Source organism: Pseudophryne corroboree, chromosome 1 (genome assembly GCF_028390025.1).
Source record: "Pseudophryne corroboree isolate aPseCor3 chromosome 1, aPseCor3.hap2, whole genome shotgun sequence".
NCBI classification, from domain to species: domain Eukaryota; kingdom Metazoa; phylum Chordata; class Amphibia; order Anura; family Myobatrachidae; genus Pseudophryne; species Pseudophryne corroboree.
This window is the reverse complement of record NC_086444.1, coordinates 209062758-209084182: the sequence shown is the minus strand read 5'-3', so window position 1 is coordinate 209084182 and position 21425 is coordinate 209062758. Positions and strand designations below refer to the sequence as shown.

The 21425-nt window shown below is 47.1% G+C and overlaps 1 protein-coding gene across 7 annotated transcripts in view; it reads right to left on the bottom strand.

Annotated features, from left to right (window-relative positions):
- Positions 1-21425, bottom strand: part of CAST (calpastatin) — a 358547-nt gene that overhangs the window by 39090 nt on the left and 298032 nt on the right. For all 7 annotated transcript variants that reach the window (XM_063964046.1, XM_063964049.1, XM_063964052.1 and 4 more), the window contains 7 exons: positions 20455-20526; positions 19823-19885; positions 17566-17661; positions 9640-9723; positions 9504-9551; positions 8149-8241; positions 3255-3314 (listed from right to left, as the gene is read on the bottom strand). In XM_063964046.1, the coding sequence (XP_063820116.1) occupies positions 3255-3314; positions 8149-8241; positions 9504-9551; positions 9640-9723; positions 17566-17661; positions 19823-19885; positions 20455-20526 (516 nt within the window). The remainder of the gene's footprint in view (positions 1-3254; positions 3315-8148; positions 8242-9503; positions 9552-9639; positions 9724-17565; positions 17662-19822; positions 19886-20454; positions 20527-21425) is intronic.

The window sequence follows — 21425 nt, the reverse complement described above, 5'->3', positions numbered from 1 at the left end:
CGCCCTAAGTATTTTCACACAAAACTATGCAATTTTACACAGGTTCGAGCTACGCTTTTCTGTCGCTCTGCTGATCGGTGAGTGATTGACAGGAAGTGGGTGTTTCTGGGCGGAAACTGACCGTTTTCCGGGAGTGTGCTAAAAACGCAGGCGTGTCAGGCTAAAACGCAGGAGTGGCTGGAGAAACGGGGGAGTGGCTGGCCGAACGCAGGGCGTGTTTGTGACGTCAAACCAGGAACTAAACGGACTGAGGTGATCGCAATCTAGGAGTAGGTCTGGAGCTACTCAGAAACTGCAGGGAAATATTTAATATCAGAACTGCTAATCTTTCGTTCGCACTTCTGCTAAGATACACTCCCAGAGGGCGGCGGCTTAGCGTGTGCAATGCTGCCAAAAACAGCTAGCGAGCGATCAACTCGGAATGACCACCAATATTGACTCCCTGGACCCGGAGCTGGAACATCATCTCCACCATCACCTTTGTGAACACACTCGGAGCTGTGGACAGGCCGAAGGGCAGTGCCTGGAATTGGTAATGATTGTCCAGCAGGGGAAACCGCAGGTACGCCTGATGGGGCGGCCAAATCGGAATATGGAGGTAGGCATCCTTGATATCCAAGGAGACTATGAATTCCTGTTCTTCCAGGTCCGCAATCACTATTCTCAATGATTCCATTTTGAACTTGAACACCTTCAAGTAAGGATTCAAGAACTTCAGATTCAGAATGGGTCTTACTGAACCGTCCGGTTTTAGTACCACAAACAGGTTGGAGTAATAACCCTTGCCACGTTGTGGTATTGGAACTGGAACAACAACGTGGGACTGGACCAACTTTAGGATGGGCTGTTGCAACGTAACCTGTACATCCTCCAACGCTGGTAAGCTTGATTTGAAAAATCGTTGGGGAGGAGTACTGTCGAACTGCAGTTTTTAGCCTTGAGATACTAGATCCCTGACCCAGGTATCCTGGCAGGAAGCCTCCCAGACTCGGCTGAAGTGACGCAGTCGAGCTCCCACCTCGAGATCCCCTGGGGGTGGGTGGGCACCATCATGCTGAGGTCTTAGCGGAAACAGAACTGGTGGTCTGTTCCTGAGAGCTGGTGCTTGCAGGTTTTCTTGACTTACCTCTGGTGCCTCTAGCTGCACTGGAGGCACCTCTGGCCTTAGATCGAAATCTGTGAGACCTAAAGGACTGTACAGACGGCCCCGGGTATGAGAGCGTCTCGCCGGCGGGGACCCAGAGGGGAGAAACGTGGATTTCTCAGCCGTAACTTTGGAAATCCAGGTATCCAAATCAACCCCAAAGAGCCAATCCCCTGAAAAGGGGAGGGATTCCACACTACGTTTGGATTCCGCTTCCGCTATCCACTGACGCAATCACAAATTCCTTGAGCGAATCACAGAGGACACGTGTAGTGTCCTGAATGTGCTTTAGGAGGGTCACCATAGTAACCAAGGGCATAGCCCCGAAGAGGCCTTCATGAATTTTAGTGGCCCATGAATGAATGTCATGGGTCATCCAGCAACCCACAATAACTGGCCTTTGCGATACACCTGCTGCCATGTAAATAGATTTGAGTTTAGTCTCTATTTTCCTATCCCCAGGATCCTTTATGGTAAAGGAGCCCGGGGCAGGCAGCACCACCTTTTTGGACAGTCGGGAGACTGATACATCAACCCCTGAGGGTTCCTCCCAAAATTTCCAACCATCAGGAGCAAATGGGAAAGTACACAAAAACTTTTTGGACACTTGGAATTTCATGTCTGGATTTTTCCAAGCTTGCTTGAATAGGTCATCTAACTCTGCAGAATCAGGGAAAGTGACATTAGGCTTGTTTTGTGTAAAGAAAAATGACTGCTGTGACGCAGTGTCCTCTAGAGGGAGCTTTAACACGTCCCATATAGCTAAAATTAGGGGGTTCAATACCCTGAGCAGAATCATGATCCCAACTAATGGGGTCCAAGTCCTCCCAATCCTCCTGTCTATCCTCATCTGTCTCAGATAGCAGAGCAAGTAACCCACGCCTTTGTAGTCCTGTATGAGCGGAGGGGGACTGAGCAGCTAAATGTGCAACAGCTTGTTGTAGTAGCTGAGTTTTCTGCACATTAGCAGTGAGTTGGGATGACATATCAGACATCATAGTTTTAAGAGCCCCTAACCAGTGGGGCTCTGGACCCTCTCCCCCAGCCCCTTCACTAATTTGTGAAGATTGGCTGCATTGTTCACATGAAACAGAATCAGATGATAATGGAGAGAATCTGGTGTGGCAGACACTGCACAGCTTGTGTTTACCCATGTTTCACAGTAAGCACAATCACATACACATAGACAGTAATATATTGCAAGCCTGCCCTACTGTATGTGAGAGGAGACACAGAGAGAAGGACACCAGCACACCGCTAGCTGTACAGCCCCAGTGAGGCTGTCAGCCAACTTTATCACAGTAAACACTAATAAATTCTGTCCTGTAGAGGACCCAGATAGTGTACAATAGCGTCTCTCCCCCTTTGCAACACCCTGTACCAGATTTCCAGCGTGTCTGAGGAGTCAGGAAGTGCTGTGTGTGCTGTCCACGGCTGCAGTAAGCAGAGGAAGGCGCCAAAATGCCTCTGGTCCCGCTGAGTTAGCTCCGTCCCCTCCAATGGCGCCGGAGCTATAGTTATTATTTATACTGGCAATGACTACTTTCAGCTTAAAAACATCACAACAAGTGCTAGTCTAAGCGATTGTGAGCCAGTCTACATGGGGGATCTTAGCAGGACCCCCCCAGGAGGGTCCCGTACGCCGCGCCTGCGTTCAGCCGCACAGTGAACTGGGGGACCCCCCTAGCGGGGCCCCCGGTTTGTACTCACCACAAATGTCACCTACAGGCAGTGTTAGGGGTGTGCGGCGTGCTGCGGCTGTGACAGCCAAGGCGCAGTGTCCTGCTGAACAACAACCCCTCAGGACGGTGGTCCTGCAGTAGGGAAGCGGCTCTGCACGTTGTAAGGCCGGTGACCACTTTCCCCCTAACTCCCACGATGCCCAAACAACATACCGCCTGTGGGAGGGGGCATAGAGGGGAGGATCCAGCACACCCAGTGAAGAAATTTAAAGTGCACTGGCTCCCTTTGGACCCCGTCTATACCCCATCGTACTAGATTCCCCAATATCCCTTATGGGTGCTAGAGAAAGACTGTAATAACTCATCTCATACATTCAACATGTACTGTATCTATTGTTCATGTAAAACCAATAAATCACTGTTCTTACCGTAGTACCAGGTTCTGTATGAGCTGTCTGGGCTGCTGAAGTGGATTTTGCATCTTTTTTCTATCAATGCAAGGGAAGTAACAATTAGCCATCTGGTTATAACAACAACATTATTACAGACCAGTACATATTACACAATGGTGGTCATTCCGAGTTGATCGCAGCCAGAAACTTGTTGCTGTGATCAACTAGTCCATACCTATGGGGGAGTGTATTTTAGCTTAGCAGGGCTGCGATCCCTTGTGCAGGCCTGCTAAGCTAAAAAAATTTCAAGCAGAACAAGACTGTAGCAGGAAGAGAAGATAAGGCCTCTTAGCTGAACAACAGACATATGCTTACATCAGTGTGTATCCAGTATTGATGGGGCAATGGCAAGAACATAAAAAAAGAAAGTTAGCACTTATGTTTTTTTAAAGAGGTTATTTGCATCATAAGAGATTACTCTGGAGCCAGTATCGGCAACCACAAAGGGTGAGAGGAAGTAACACTTTGACTTGAGAGTAATTTTAAAGAGGGGCTAACATGACTCGCATTGCTGATTCATCACAGTACTCCTTTTCCCACTGTAGCAGGACGGTAGCAGGGAATGGCTTTCTTCCATAGGCCCTGTTATGAATAGTGCTGGATATGACCTAGCACTACCCTCTCAGAGACACCTCCTCAGGCAGCATGTTCAGTAAGACGTACAGTACTGCCCACAGGCCATCCCAGTGAGAGAAAAGGATGGGTGTGGGGCACAATTGTGTAATATGTCTTGCTTTCTCAACAATGCAGACAGCTGCTACATTAGGACACTTGCAACATTTTCTTTTTGTTATTGAGAACAGTCACTAATTAACATGCAGAAGCAAGGTTCAACATAAAAAAACATTGTTTATCTGGTAGTCCCAACCGTTACATTGTATATGTGTATATATCTCCTATATAATTGCCCAGATCTGTCACTCTATGACTGTGTGGCTAAAGCTGGGCGGAGTCACAGTCACAGATCCTCTCTTGATGCCATCTTCAGTGACTGTGCTTCGGCCGCTGCCAATGTACCTGGTAGCAGCCACATGGAGGAGTCGCGGGAGGCCGGTGGTGATATCTGACAGGCGCCGCTGCAGCCGCTCTCTAGCGGCTGCTTTCTCCACGTGTGCTGCTTAGTTTTCAGGTCCCCCGCCGGAGCTTGGAGAAGCCGTCGCTGCCAGTTCAAGCCGCTTGCTGGGAGCTGCGCTGTGGGATACTCGGCAGGAAAATACCAGACTGGCGCTGCTGCTGTGGTGTCCCGGCGGCTGTTCGCCCCACGTGGAGTGCATGCTCGGAGGGCCTGCACGTAAACGCTAGAAGCCGCTTCATCAGGTGCTTGATAGTGCCCTCGCAAATCTGGATTTGGAGGGACCCCGACAGTGAGCTCTGACTGCTGCAAGCCGCGTGAAGAACGTGGAGATGTGTGGCAGTTTAGGCTTCAGGGGCGCAGCTGCAGTACTTTCCCTGCACCTGTGAGTTACATTCTATAAGTGCTATATAGCCTCTGAAGGCACAGCGGCTGGCTAAGTGGATTTTCAGTCCGTGCTGCGACTCTAGAACCCCATGCGCCCACTCTACGGAAAGAGACCCCTGGAGGAGAGCAGCTGCAGCCAAACTAGATGGATTTTCTTGCGGCACCCCGCACCCGCAGCACCCCCACAACCACCCCTCCCCCACCCGCAGTGCCCCCGGACCCCCCTCCCCTGAACCCCCGTACACACCCCTCCCCGATCCGCAGTGTCTCCGGAACCCCTACCCCACCTGCTGCTCCCCCTCACCCGCCTCTCCCCCACACGCAGCTCCCCCTTCACCATCGGACGCCCTTTCGTCGTGCAATATTTAACCACTAACAAAACTAAGATTGCAGGTAATACTCCATATAATGCAAATATTGAACGCCAGAAAGGCGTGCAGAGGTTAAGGGGGCGTTGCCCCTTGCGACGGTGTGAAGAGCACCTGTAGGGCGCGATGAGCCACCTAATATCATATATATAACATGGGTTCATAGTCTCCCACTCTCCACTATTTTAGCTCTTACTTTTTAGGAGTATGTACCTAATACAAACTTTTTTTTGAGTGTATCAGAATTTTTTTCACAGCACCCCTGGGCCAAAAGATTGAGAAATTTAGAAAGAAATATTAAATTAAGTAAATTGTGTTTATATGTGATACTTAGGTTTTATTGTGTGGTGAGGGACAGGATTTTCTTCTGTTTTTCCACCTATTTTATGACTTAAAGCCACCATCACTGGTTCTGCCTATTACATTGACCATGAATAATTTTATTTGGTCCTGGACCACCAATCCAGGGTACCTCTGCAGGTGTCCTGAGGCACCCCAGGGTGCCATGTCACACAGTATGAGAACAACTGACCTAATAGACACTGGAAACAAGTATGCTCCATACAGAGGGGTGATATCAGCAAAGTAAGGTTTAACATTATCCAATGTTAATGGCGGAGCATTGCTATTGAGCACTGTGAAGTGTGCCCATTCCTGCCCCTTTTGGATCAGCGGACCACAGCAAGCCTCCCAAAAATAAGTGATAAAATGAAAGGCAGCAGTGTCCTGAATAGCTAGTGTGTAAAGTACATAACTAGCTGTGTGATGTTCATTAAACCTCTGTATTTAACACTTCAAACTTAATAGTAGGGACAGGAACCAATTTATGGAGAACATACTAACAGAACAAGATTAGCACTACTGAAGGCTTATTTCTGTGGACAGGGCCGAAACTAGGATTTTTGTCAACCGGGGCAAGGTAGTCATTTGGCGCCACCCCATGCCCCCCCCCCAAAAAAATATTATATATAAGAACTTTTTGACCCATGAAAAATTGCCTTTTCTAACATAAATTTCATATCCATCCCCCTTGCCTCCCATACTTAATCATGGGACAGCATGCTCCGAAGGCCACACCGTAGTACCCCAATTCAAATTACGCCACACAGTAGCACTATCTTATTCACACTACACCGTACGTAGTGTCCCTGATTCACATCACACCACAAAGTAGTGTCCAAATAAATACAATGCTTAAGCTCTTTAAAAATATATTTTATGTGAGGTGAAGCACACTGTCCCTGTCTTACCCGAGTGTTGTCTTCTCTGGCTCCGAAGAGATGTTTCAGTTTTAAGTCTATGATAGCTCTCCATGTGCCCACTATACACATACTTAATACAATATACTCCATACATGTTCTATATAAACATATAAATCACTAAACAATCTTATTATTCATTAGTGGAATGCCATTAATGAACAATAAGATAGATGGCCAGGCAGACCAACACACCTAAAAACTTATGTAACAAGTACACATACCAGCAATTTCCTGAATACTGATTTGTTTAAACAGTGTTCTAACATAGATCATTATACAGCATACGAAATAGCTATGTAAAAACCCCATCAGGCGACAGACATTGCTGGCTAATAAGCAATAATTGTGATCTCAAGTACCCCTGGCACCCTCTGCATTAACCAGCCTGCCCAGTACATAGCCCACATGAAGCATTTGCACATATCATAAGCAACCTGTGGGAGGGGCACAGGTATGAACCCTGAGCCATGAGCACAGAACTATTGGAGGTGCCAGCTTGTAAATAAAGCAGTGTGTCAGGGGAGTCCCAGGGCAGGGAGGACAGGTTTATGGAGTATGCCCTCAGTGGTCAGTCATAGAGGGTGGGTAGGTTGGCTGGCAGCAGCAGCATCTGGCCACATAGAGGACAGCAGTTACCCCCTCCCTCTTTGTGAGGGTAGCAGGGACCCGCATGTGTGTTTGGTAGGTGCACACATACCTCCCATTCTGCAGGGTCTGCCTCCTCCCGCCCAGCTCTCCGGCTTTCCTGTTGGCGGCAGGTGCATCCTTGGAGGTACACAGAGACACACTGGTTACTGCACGGCTGGGACAGGAAGTCGCACTTCCGTGAGAGGAGGTGTGCAGTGGGACCTCAGGGGATCGACCCCACTCTCAGGCCGGGCTGTTGGGGAGGAAGTATAAGGGGGAAGGACTGGAGGCAACTACAGCTTCCCACCCCACCTATAGAGGAGAGAGAGACTTCCTGCTCCGCCGTGCACAACACACTGCAGAGAGGAAATTGAAAGTAAACTAAAGCTCCCGAGGGCTGCTGGGAGCTGTAATTTATTTTCAGTTTAATCACAGAAATGCAGCAGCTAGTAGAGTCTGGAGCTTGAGCTCCGACGGCTCTAAGCTACCCATGCCGCATAGGGAGAGGGTGTTAGGGGGTCTCGGTGCCCCCTCCAATCCGGCGCCTAGATCGCCTGCCCCCCTAGCCCCCCTTCCTAGTTACGGCCATACTTTGGTAAAGCACAATGAAACGTACTGTATATATATATATATATGTATATATATATAAAAATTCTGTATACATGTATGGCAGCAATAAAGGTCTTGCATAACTTTAAGTCACATTCAGGCATAGACTGAATGGACATAAATCTGTATCAATAACTTGCGTTTACCCGCAGCTTCGCTCACATGAATGTCCGTTATTGCTCAGCGGAACTAATCTTAAAAGACAGTAGTGCCTTCTAATACTGTGATGTATATTTTATATTGTACACATTTGTCACAAAATTTCTTTGTAAATAATACTTGCAGTTTTTCCTTCAGGGATTAACACTAAAAGATGCTTGGGGCTACCAAAATGTGAGCAAGTTATGTAAAGCTGCCCACGGGAGAAGCAGCTGGTCCTGAGATCTACGCCCGCAGCCCTGAGAATTTGCCCATACAACTTGATCGCCATAAATTTGCAAAAATCTCAAAAAAATCTTTTTTCACATTGTCATTAAGGGGTATTGTGTGTAGAATCTTGAGGGATATATATATATATATATTTTTTTTTTTTATTGTAATGCTACCTCTTCTAGTCTTGGTTTCTTTACTTCAGGAAGAGCTTGAGAGCTGACAAAATCCGATGAGAAGGCTGCAACAAGATCATCATCGCTCAAACTCTAGGAGAAACAAACAAAAAGTATTCATTTGACAAAGGGGGCAAATGCACGCACTGGAATCTTACTCACATTACATCCATGGATTTTATTGGCAATGCTCAGATCACAATTTCCAGGGACTGATGTCAATATGAGGCGATACAACCCTGTTTACATGTATATCATCAATGAAAACTATTTTATATTTTTTTGTGCTGCTCTCACATCCCTGGCTGGCAGGAATGCACTACCCAAGGAGAAGGGGAGGGGGTCATTCCGACTTAATCGTAGCAGTGCTAAATTTAGCACAGCTACGATCAGGAACACAGACATGCGAGGGGGCGCCCAGAGAGCAGAGCTGGCCCGCCTCGCATGTCAGTCCCTGCCCCGTCGCTGAAGTACAAAAGCATCGCACAGCAGTGATGCTTTTGTACTTCTGGAGTAGCTCCCAGCCAGCGCAGCTTTGGCTGGGAGCTACTAGTCACTACCTGGCATGCAGCGGCTGCGTGTGATGTCACGCAGACGCTGTAGCCCGCCCCCCGCACGGTCCGGCCACGCCTGCATTGGCCGGACCACACCCACAAAATGGCAGCCAATTGCCGCCGTGCCGCCCCCTCCTGTCCAGCGACCGCCTCTGCCTGTCAATCAGACAGAGGCGATCGCTAGGCAACGACAGCCATCGGCTGTCAGCCATGCGCAGTTCTGACCTGATCGCTGCGAAGAACTGCAGCGAGCGTCAGGTCAGAATGACCCCCAAGGTCTCTTTTATTGGCAGGAAGCAGCTCCCCGGTGTTAGCCAATTAAAGTATTCACCAGGGATACTTAATCTCACTCATGGATTTATGAGAGTGTGAAGTGGTAGACCATCTGCACAATGGCCGGTTATGACCATCCAGTCAGATACAGACTTATACACTGCAGCAGCATATCATCAACTATCCCCTCCTCTCGGCAGCATTGAGCGGTCATGTACGATCCATGATACATAAGAACACAGCCAGCAATCCCCCTCTCTCTCTCCATGGATAGTTCTAAAGGTTTTTAACTATGCTAATAATAAATACACTCTGCACTTTGTTACACCTGCTACTGTTCTGTGTTTCACTAGGGTTATAGAGGGAATGCTTATTCTAAATGCTAATTTTTCCATCACTTAACAATAAAATTAGTCTCCTATCCTCATAAAACTCTCCAATGACTTACACTCATGAGATATATCAGAATCAGAACACATAATATACAGTATATAGTCCATATCTAACAAACACATAGGTTATGGTCACCTTTAGAGCTTCCTTAGGTGGAGGTGGAGTTGATTTATCCCCTTTACCCTAAAACAAATGCAGAGGATGAGTATAATATTTTTCAGAATGTTGACAGTAAATGTTTAGTAAATGTTTAATCAGAATCCAAACTCACATCCAAAATATGCCTGTACTCTGGGGGTATTGAGCTCTCTCTCTTTCCTAGTTCTTCCAAGTACTCTGATGTTGCCGGAGTGTCCTTAGATAAAGAGAGACACGTTTTATTGCCAGTAATGCGATTCACAAATATTCTCTCCATCTTGGACTGGAAACTACTACTGACCAAATGTATAATATGGGCATATTTTCATAGGCCTTTTAAACTGTAAAATTGTAGCCATTTAAACATTCTTTTGTGGGCAATGTATAGATTTCCAGGGGTGAGGGGTTAGGGTTAGGCTGCGGGGAGGGAGGGTTAGGGTTCAGAATTAGAGGTGATTTTAGAGATCTTGAAAAGATAAACAGCTTATTGTTGATCAATAACAGAGGAGCTATAGAATACAAGAGTAGGATCTATAGGTATCTAATGCTTGATGTAACGGAGAGGCAGGGACACTGCGAAGACAGCCAAAGTCAGACACAACCGCAGGCGAGGAAGGGAGTTAATCAAATGAATGCTTAGTGTAGGCAGCCAGAAAGGCCAAGGGTAAGAATGAGAATATCAATAGGGACTCCACCAAAACAAGGGTTAGCAGACAGACACAAGGGCAACACTTTGGAATTGTTGGAAAACCAGATTTGTCAGCATGTGATGGGACTAATAGTAACTGCATTTCCATTCAAGATGGTCCTTTGGGTACTCAAAAGAATCATCCTGCTTTATTTGTAGAGTACCACAAAACGAAACAATGTCGGACAGTCAGAATGACAAATTATACAAACTATCATACATAAAAACTTAATACATAGGAGGTTGGCTGAGGAGATGCAGAAGTGTACTGTAAAACAGATTTAAGTGTTTGCACAGAGGTGTTAGTGGAGGCTGAAGAAGCAAATCAATTCACTGATATGGACCGCCATTGCTAATACAGCTCTGTAATGTCTGCGTCCATATGACCGCATCACATTCACAGTGATGATTCTGGGAGAGAAACCCGCAGTAGAGCGACTGTCAGTGTCAGCCAGAGAGGCAACGTAGAGGATATGGCATAGGAGACAGCAAGGGAAGTGGAAATTGGGAGATGGGGGTTCGGAGACGTACTCAAAAAATTCCTTGGCCCATATGGTGCAATTTTTTCTTACGATTTTGACTATATAGTCAAAATAGTAAGAAAAGTTAGCACATACACAGTGTACACAGCTTGCGATACCGATGCACACTCCCGTGGGGTCAGTATCGCAAGAAAAAATAAGATTTTACTTACCGGTAAATCTATTTCTCGTAGTCCGTAGAGGATGCTGGGGACTCCGTAAGGACCATGGGGAATAGACGGGCTCCGCAGGAGATAGGGCACTTTAAGAAAGACTTTAGGATTCTGGGTGTGCACTGGCTCCTCCCTCTATGTCCCTCCTCCAGACCTCAGTTAGGGAAACTGTGCCCAGAGGAGACGGACAGTACGAGGAAAGGATTTTAGTTAACCTAAGGGCAAGATTCATACCAGCCACACCAATCACACCGCATAACCTGTGATAAACTATCCAGTAAACAGCATGAACAACAACATAGACTCGGTTCGAACCGATGAAACTATAACATAACCCTTATGTAAGCAATAACTATATACAAGTATTGCAGAAGAAGTCCGCACTTGGGACGGGCGCCCAGCATCCTCTACGGACTACGAGAAATAGATTTACCGGTAAGTAAAATATTATTTTCTCTAATGTCCTAGAGGATGCTGGGGTCTTTGTAAGGACCATGGGGATTATACCAAAGCTCCCAAACGGGCGGGAGAGTGCGGATGACTCTGCAGCACCGATTGAGCAAACAGGAGGTCCTCCTCAGCCAGGGTATCAAACTTATAGAACTTTGCAAAGGTGTTTGACCCCGACCAAGTAGCTGCTCGGCACAACTGTAATGCCGAGACCCCTCGGGCAGCCGCCCAAGAAGAGCCCACCTTCCTAGTGGAATGGGCCTAAACCGATTTAGGCAATGGTAATCCTGCCGTAGAATGCGCCTGCTGAATCATGTTACAGATCCAGTGAGCAATAGTCTGCTTTGAAGCAGGAGCGCCAACCTTGTTGGCCGCATACAGAACAAACAGAGCTTCAGTCTTCCTGATCCTAGCTGTTCTGGACACATAAATCTTCAAAGCCCTGACCACATCCAGGGACTCGGAATCCCCCAAGTCCCGCGTAGCAAAAGGCACGACAATAGGTTGGTTCATATGAAAAGATGAGACCACCTTTGGCAGAAATTGAGGAAGAGTCCTCAATTCTGCCCTATCCACATGAAAAACCAGGTAGGGGCTTTTATACGACAAAGCCGCCAATTCCAAAACACGCCTTGCAGAAGCCAAGGCCAATAACATAACCACTTTCCAAGTGAGATATTTCAATTCCACAGTCTTGAGTGGTTCAAACCAAGGTGACTTGAGGAAACTTAATACCACGTTAAGATCCCAAGGTGCCACCGGAGGTACAAAGGGAGGCTGAATATGCAGTACCCCCTTCACAAATGTCTGTACTTCAGGAAGAGAAGCCAATTCTTTTTGGAAGAAAATGGATAAGGCCGAAATTTGGACCTTTATGGACCCTAATTTTAGGCCCAAATTCACTCCCGTTTGCAGGAAGTGAAGCAGACGGCCCAAATGGAACTCCTCCGTAGGAGCAGTTCTGGCCTCACACCAAGACACATATTTTCGCCATATACTGTGATAATGTTTCGATGTCACGTCCTTCATAGCCTTGATCAGGGTAGGAATGACCTCCTCCGGAATACCTTTTTCCGCTAGGATCCGGCGTTCAACCGCCATGCCGTCAAACGCAGCCGCGGTAAGTCTTGGGACAGACAGGGCCCCTGCTGCAGCAGATCCTGCCTTAGGGGAAGAGGCCACGGATCTTCTGTGAGCAACTCTTGCAGATCCGGATACCAAGTCCTTCGTGGCCAATCCGGAACAATGAGGATCGTTCTGACTCCACTTAGCCTTATTATTCTCAACACCTTGGGTATGAGAGGTAGAGGAGGGAACACATAGACCGATCTGAACACCCAAGGTGTCACTAGAGCGTCTACCGCTACCGCCTGAGGGTCCCTGGACCTGGCGCAATACCGCTTTAGCTTTTTGTTGAGACGGGACGCCATCATGTCTATCTGAGGCAGTCCCCACCGACCCACGATCTGTGCGAAGACTTCTGGATGAAGTCCCCACTCTCCCGGATGCAGGTCGTGTCTGCTGAGGAAGTCCTCTTCCCAGTTGTCCACCCCCGGGATGAATACTGCTGATAGGGCGCTTACATGGCCTTCCGCCCAGCGAAGAATCCTGGTCGCTTCTGCCATGGCCACTCTGCTCCTTGTGCCGCCTTGGCGGTTTACATGAGCCACTGCCGTGACATTGTCTGACTGAATCAGAACCGGTTTGTCCCAAAGCAATGCCTCTGCTTGGCGTAGGGCGTTGTATATGGCCCTCAACTGCAGGACGTTGATGTGGAGACCAGTCTCTAGATTTGACCAGAGACCTTGGAAATTTCTTCCCAGTGTGACCGCTCCCCAACCTCGGAGGCATGCATCCGTGGTCACCAGGATCCAGTCCTGAATTCCGAACCTGCGGCCTTCTAGGAGGTGAGCACTGTGCAGCCACCACAGGAGAGATACCCTGGCTCTGGGAGACAGGGTGATCCTCTGATGCATTTGTAAATGGGACCTGGACCATTTGTCCAGTAGATCCCATTGAAAGGTCCTCGCATGGAACCTGCCGAAGGGGATGGCCTCGTACGATGCCACCATCTTCCCCAGGACACGTGTGCAATGATGCACTGAAACCGTTTTTAGCTTTAATAGGTTCCTGACCAGGGCCATGAGCTCCTGAGCCTTTTCCATCGGAAGAAAAACCTTTTTCTGGTCTATGTCTAGAATCAGACCCAGAAAGGTCAGGCGCGTTGTAGGGACTAGCTGGGACTTCGGTAAATTGAGAACCCAGCCGTGCCCCTGCAACATCATCACCGACAGCGACACGCTGTCCAGCAACTTCTCCCGAGATCTCGCCTTTATGGGGAGATCGTCCAAGTATGGGATAATTGTGACCCCCTGCTTGCGCAGGGGCACCATCATTTCCGCCATTACCTTGGTGAAAATTCTCGTGGCTGTGGAAAGCCCAAACGGCAACGTCTGAAATTGGTAATGACAGTCCTGTACTGCAAATCTCAGGAACGCCTGATGAGGAGGGAAAAATCGGAACATGAAGGTATGCATCCTTTATGTCCAGGGACACCATCCAATCCCCCCCCTCCAGGCTGGCGATGACCGCTCTGAGCGATTCCATCTTGAACTTGGGCCTGACCGAACCGTCCGGTTTCGGGACCACAAACAGGGTTGAGTAATACCCCTTTCCTTGCTGGAGAAGAGGAACTTTGACTATCACCTGTTGAAGATACAATTTTTGAATTGCAGTCAACACTAACCCCCTCTCTGACGGGGAAGCTGGCAGAGCCGATTTGAAAAACCGGCGAGGAGGCACATCTTCGAATTCCAGCCTGTATCCCTGAGAAACAATCTCTATAGCCCAGGGATCCACCTGTGAGTGAACCCAGACCTGGCTGAAAAATCGAAGACGCGCCCCCACTTGAGCTGACTCCCCCCGGGAAGCCCCAGCGTCATGCGGTGGACTTTGCAGATGTAGGGGAGGACTTCTGCTCCTGGGAACTAGCTGCATGCAGCTTTTTTCCCTTGCCTTTTCCTCTGGCAAGGAAGGACGATCCCCGTACCTTCTTGCTTTTATTGGAACGAAAGGACTGCATTTGATAATGAGGTGCCTTTTTAGTATGCTGCGGGGGGACATAAGGTAAGAAATTCGATTTACCGGCCGTAGCAGTAGAGACAAGGTCCGAGAGGCCTTCTCCAAACAATTCCTCCCCCTTGTAAGGAAACGACTCCATATGCCGCTTTGAGTCGGCATCCCCCGTCCACTGTCGGGTCCACAGGAGTCGCCTAGCAGAAATAGACATAGCATTTATTCTGGAGCTTAGTAAACAAATGTCTCTTTGAGCATCCCTCATATATAAAGCAGCATCTTTGATATGCTCTAGGGTCATTAGAATGGAATCCTTATCTAGGGTTTCAAGTTCCGTAGATAAGGAATCTGTCCATGCTGCGATAGCACTACACACCCAGGCCGATGCCATAGTCAGTCTAACGATAGTACCGGAATGTGTGTAAATGTGCTTCATGGTAACCTCCTGCTTACGATCAGCAGGATCCTTGAGGGAAGCTGTATCCTGAGAAGGCAGTGCCACCTTCTTGGATAAGCGTGTCAGCGCCTTGTCTACCTTCGGCGAAGATTCCCATCGTATCCTGTCCTTTTGTGGAAAGGGATACGCCATAAGATTCCTTTTGGAAACTTGTAGTCTCCTATCTGGAGATTCCCAAGCCTTTTCGCACAAGTCGCTTAGTTCAAATGAGGACGGAAAAGTGACCTCAGGCTTTTTCCCTTTATACATGTGTACCCTCGTGTCAGGGACAGGGGGTTCCTCAGTGATATGCAAAGCCTCTTTAATGGCCATAATCATGTAACGAATACCTTTCGCCACCTTTGGCTGTAATTTTGCATCCTCATAGTCGACACTAGAGTCAGTCTCTGTGTCGGTATCTGTGTCAGTGATCTGGGATATGGTGCGTTTTTGAGACCCCGAAGGTCCTGGTGCCACAGGGACAGGCATGGTCTGACTACCTGACTGATCCCTAGCTTCAGCCTTGTCTAATCGTTTATGCAGTAAATTTACATTTGCATTAAAGACATTCCACATATCCACCCAGTCCGGTGTCGGCGTTGCCGACGGCGACCTGGCCATCATGCACTCCCCCTCCTCCTTAGGTGAGCCTTCCTCGTCAAACATGTCGACACACACGTACCGACACACTTCACACACACAGGGAATCTCTTTTCTGAAGACAGGTTCCCCCTGAGGCCCTTTGGAGAGACAGAGAGAGAGTATGCCAGCACACACCCCAGCGCTATATGTCCCTGGAGAAAAACACAGAATGTTTACCCAGTAGCGCTGCTGTAGTGTATAAACGCCAATAATGTGCCCCCCCTCTACTTTAAAACCCCCTTTCACCGTGTGTCAAGCAGGGGAGAGTCCGGGGAGCTTCCTCTCAGCGGTGCTGTGTAGAGAAAATGGCGCTGGTGAGTGCTGAGGGTGAAGCCCCGCCCCCTCGGCGGCGGGCTTCTATCCCGCACAAACTTATTAAAAAATGGCGGGGGCTTTTTTATATACAAGTACAGTGCCCACCTGTACATGTATATACACTTTTGCCATAGGAGAGGTGTTTTATTGCTGCCCAGGGCGCCCCCCCTGCGCCCTGCACCCTTACAGTGACCGGAGTGTGTGAGGTGTAGCGGACCAATGACGCACAGCTGCAGTGCTGTGCGTTACCTCTGTGAAGCACCGAAGGCTTCTGCCGCCTCAGACATCTTCTGTCTTCGTTTTTTCTGGCTCTGTGAGGAGAACGGCGGCGCGGCTCTGGGGTGAACGCCCAGGACGAACCTGTGTTCATTCCCTCTGGAGCTAATGGTGTCCAGTAGCCGAGGAAGCAGAGCCTAACATTTAAGTAGGTCTGCTCCTCTCTCCTCAGTCCCTCGATGCAGGGAGCCTGTTGCCAGCAGTGCTAAATACTAACAAAAATGCTTTCTAAGCAGGAAACTCAGGAGAGCTCCCTGCAGTGCACCCATTCTCCTCTGGGCACAGTCTAAAATTGAGGTCTGGAGGAGGGGCATAGAGGGAGGAGCCAGTGCACACCCAGAATCCTAAAGTCTTTCTTAAAGTGCCCTATCTCCTGCGGAGCCCGTCTATTCCCCATGGTCCTTACGGAGTCCCCAGCATCCTCTAGGACGTTAGAGAAAATATAGACTGTGCAGGCAAGGTAATTTTGACTATATTGTGTACAATCTAGTTTCTAGTATTGTCAAAATTGGCACTTAGTAAAATTGCACACAATCAAAATCGTAAAGAAAGTCAAAACTGGTGGTTCTGGGCTCCGGGGAGTTCAAGGGAAATCGCAAAGTCAAAATCGGCACTTAATATCTCACCATGTGTATGCACCTTTAGAAAATAATGACTAATTGGTACTAAAAGTTGCAAAGAGGTCAAGAAGGATGAGAAGGGAGAACTGACCCTCTGACTATTTAGCCAGACGTAGATCATAGATTACTTTAGTGAAGTCTTATGCTGTGTTGAAGGTGAAGCTGATGGCAAAGATGGCAAGGGAGTAAATGAAGTGTAAGCGGGAAAGACATTTGTACTCATGTTTTGTCAGGACTTAATAGCAAAAGGTATTTCTATACAACACCATGACATGCAAAGACTACAGGTCCAAAGTCTGGAATGGAGCGGTAGAGCAGAGCAGACAATAAGAGACCATGCATACACAAGACACATAGATAATGCACACTGGCGCAGGGCAGACACAGGATAAATGGACAGAGAAAACACACAATGCACCAGCAAGATTGCAGTGCTTAGGAAGTTCTTTAGGCTACTAGGGATAAACTGGACTTAGCAGACAGACAGAAAAAAGTACAGATGGCAACCAGTAAATAGGAGAAGGCAGTGGAGACACAGGATACAAGTAATAATCTAGATGCTCCTACTTTCAGTATATTGTTAACATACTTATAGGAATGATTTGCATGAAATTAATCCCTTGGGAGTTTAGGCATGGTTTCTGCAAGCTCTCCCTTCCTCCTTCCTCTCCCATATAATGATGACTGGTGTATTATTTATTATTTATGTGGCTAATTTAGTACAGCAAAGTATAAAATATTTATCATGAACAGAAAGTCTACAACCATCATCTCTGCCTCAAATGCTACTGCACCGTTATGCATGGTGTTAACAAATAGGTTAAAAACAAATGTAGTAATAAACTGCATAAAGTTCCACTTACAGCGATCTCTGGTCCAGTGAATTTTGGAGACTTTGGAACATCTTCTGGTCCCCCCAGTGTATCAATCAACTGATCCAAAGCGTCATCTAGCGGACTCTGGAAGAGAGATGCCAATACAGTACATTAACTGTCCACTCTGACCACTGAGTGACAAAGGGGCTTACAGCGTGCTTTATGAATTACTACACTGAATCAGAATCCGCTTTATTGGCCTTGCGTATACTAGGAATTTGCCTTCAATTTGCTATATAACAGCCAAGTAGGTAACAGATAAGCAGGTGGGGGGGCAAGTAAAGTCATACAGATAGGTATACCGTAGGGACACAAGTGAATTACATGTACGTCTAGTCAGTCAATGTTCAGGAGTTCAGGAGGAGGACCGCTTGGGGAAAGAAACTTTTGAGGCTTCTGGTGGACCTGGCGGGGACGGCCCTGTAACGCCTGCCTGAAGGAAGCAAGTTAAACATGCTGTGGCCGGGGTGTAGCTGGTCCTTTACTATCTTTTTTTGCAGCTTTTTAGCTCTGGACAGGTACAGGTCCAGGACTGAGGGACAGTCGGCACCGATCTTCTCTGCGGTTCTGACCACCTTTTGGAGCCTGCATCTGTTCCTCACGCTGGTGGAGCCATACCATGCCAGTATCGAGGAGCACATCAGAAGAGGATCAGAAGAGGAGCAGAAGCTTCTGTGGGAAATTGAACTTCCTTAGTTGCCTGAGGAAGAACAAAAACTGCTGCGCTTTCCCGACAGTGGCATCAGTGATGGACCCCCATTTATGGTCCCGGGAGATTGTGGTCCCTAGGAACTTGAAGGAGTCCACTAGCGATACCACACTGTCAGCAATTGTTAGCGGAGGTGCACTAGCTGACTTCTTCCTGAAGTCCACCATCATCTCGACAATTTTGAGGGAGTTGAGCTCAAGGTTGTTGTAGCTGCACCACTGGGCCAAACGGTCTACCTCCCTTCTATAGGCTGATTCGTCTCCATCCTTGATGAGGCCGATGACGGAGGTGTCAGCGGCAAATATGAGGAACTTTACTGATTGCGCCTCTGAGGTGCAGTCATTTGTGTACAGGGAGAAGAGCAGGGGTGAGAGGACACAGCCCTGAGGGGCCCCTGTACTAATGGACCGCGCTTGAGAGGTGAATTACCCCTCTTTCACCACCTGTGTCCTATCTGTCAGGAAGTCTACTATCCAGGAACAGGTAGCTTCTGGGACCCCTAGGCGAAGTAATTTGGGGTGGAGGATGTTTGGGACAATTGTATTGAAGGCCAAGCTGAAAATTGACCAACAGGACCCTCGTGTAGGTACCGGGAATATCTAGGTGCTACAGAATGTAGGGCAGGCCCAGGTTGACTGCAACATCAACACAACGATTTGATCGATAGGCGAACTGTAGGGGTCTGCAACATGCAGGTGCCAAATTGACATACATAGTAACATAGTTTATTAGGTTGAAAAATAGACAAAATAAGTTCAACCTGTAATGTAATCCTTACGCTAATCTGAATGTAACTATAGTTTACTACAATGAACTTCATCCTCACAATATAAATATAATGGCTCTGAATACACAGTAATCTCATTCTGCAACAATCCTTCAATAATAATTTTCCCTTTCTATTAATATGAGATTTTATGACTATAGTAAATGACTGCATGATTAATTTAGGGTAATTGTACAAACCTGCACTTGTGTACCTCTGGTATTCAATATGCACAAGATGACAATTACAAATAATGTGGTTGCTAGTCTACAACCTTTTCATGCCTTGGAGTTTGCTATTTCCACAACAGAATTAACCTGGGATTGTGAGAAGACATCAACATAAACGTGTATTTTGTGGTCAAACCTCTGAAAATTACATTTTCGGAGGTTTGCCCACTTACCGTATATATGCACCAAGCCCTGGAATGTGATACATTCAAAATGTGATGCTTGATGCATCCCGCCCCAGATAAGACTGCAGTGATCAAGTAAGGAAACTAAGGAACATTTACTGTGTGTGTGTTTATTTTATTTATTTAATCTTGGTCACACTAAATGTTATGAGTTGTGATCAAGTTTTTCACAAGAAAGTGTGATCCCATTTGCTGATGTGCAATATTTCATGATGACCACTAGATGGAGAGACTGTTACACCGCTGATTACAGGGTGTTGATATACTGTACGTATGACATATATGCAGAGATAGATAAGTAATTTAATGGATTAAGTGCATGAATTACTGTACATAACAAAAGCCCAGCTATTACCTTGACAGGAGCAGCAGCAGCAGCAATCTTATCTACACTCACAGTTTTCTTTTCTTCTTTTACCTATATAACAAGCAGAGCAAAATACATGTAAGTAGGAGAAATGTGATTTGGAATTCCATCTACTACAACGGTCAATACGATTTGACAGTTATATTTATATCAACTTATTTAAAAACATTAATTTGATACTTCTGAACTTTAATGGGAAATTCACATTTGGACAGCTCCTTTCGGGTTCACCAGTGCTCCAAGAGTTTTTGAGGTAGTCAGTCCCTTTAGCTGTTACCATTTTACAGCTGTGGTCACAGGAGAGGAGCTCCAGTGTTACTAGCATCTCATCATTATAGTTATCCAATGAAGACACCTAATGGGATTGGCCACAGGTCCTGTCCATTCATGCACTGCATTATTTGTACACATCTGTCCAGGCTGGGCAGGTCTGCGTTACCTACACAAACTTGGAGTCAGAGGAGCAATCCTTATTCCTCCTTCTCCTAACAGCAAATGTGAAGTGATAATGGTGAAGAGCCTGGGTGGTACACATAGAACTGTAGTATTAAACACCTCCAAAACACAATCAGAAGCAGAAAGTGATTGCAGCATACCCAATCAATAATTCCTATACTTACCACATCTCTTGGTTTACTAGCTGCAACCGCAGAGGCAGCAGCTACTGCTTTGCCAACTTCTCCTGCTGAACGCTAGAGAAAAGAAAGAAGATAAATTCAGGTTGTTTTCTTTTTAAAATGATGACAATATATGAAGATAACTTGGATTGCAAAGAATGTACACATAAAATAACCCATATAAGTAGGTAAAATAGTGCAAAGAACAAAGGTATTTGCTTACAAGAGATAGCAGTGATTTTCATATTGATGAATTTCATTTTAATTGGTTTTTACTAGCATAAACGATTTACAAATGGTTATGATTAATGATAAAAATACAGCAGCCAGTATTTACCCTGCACAGAAACAATTTAACCCACCCAAATCTAACTCTTCTGCACGTTTCATCTGCCCAACATGCAGCGCAACATGGTTTTGCCTATAATACCACTTTCAGACCTACGACCTGGGAATTACCCTGCTCAGACCCGGGTTTTTCACTTCAGAAAAATCCCAGGTTTTCACACTACACCTGAGACCAGGGAAATTCCTGGCTCGTCCCTTTTCAGACATAAGCCGGTCTGCCATGGCATTCCACTAGCCAGGGCTGACATACACAAATGTCCCAATCATACACATAAATGTCACACTCAAGCAATCACACACACACACACACACACACACACACACACACACACACACACACACACACACCGCAGCCCCTTCCCTGCATCACAGACCGCAGCACCCTCCAGGCATTGTGGCCCGCAGCAATCTACAGGCAGCCCCGCCCCCCAGGCTGCCCGCACAGCCTATTAGAGTGCAACTTGGGAGTAAAATCCCGGGTTGTACCACTCACACTATACCTGGGTTGTCTACCCAGGACAAAAATCCCTGAAAAAAACATGGTGAATAGCAGGGGCGCCAACCCGGGTTGGTGCCTTTCAGACATACAAAAATCCTGGGTTGATGAACATTCTTGTGCAAAACCC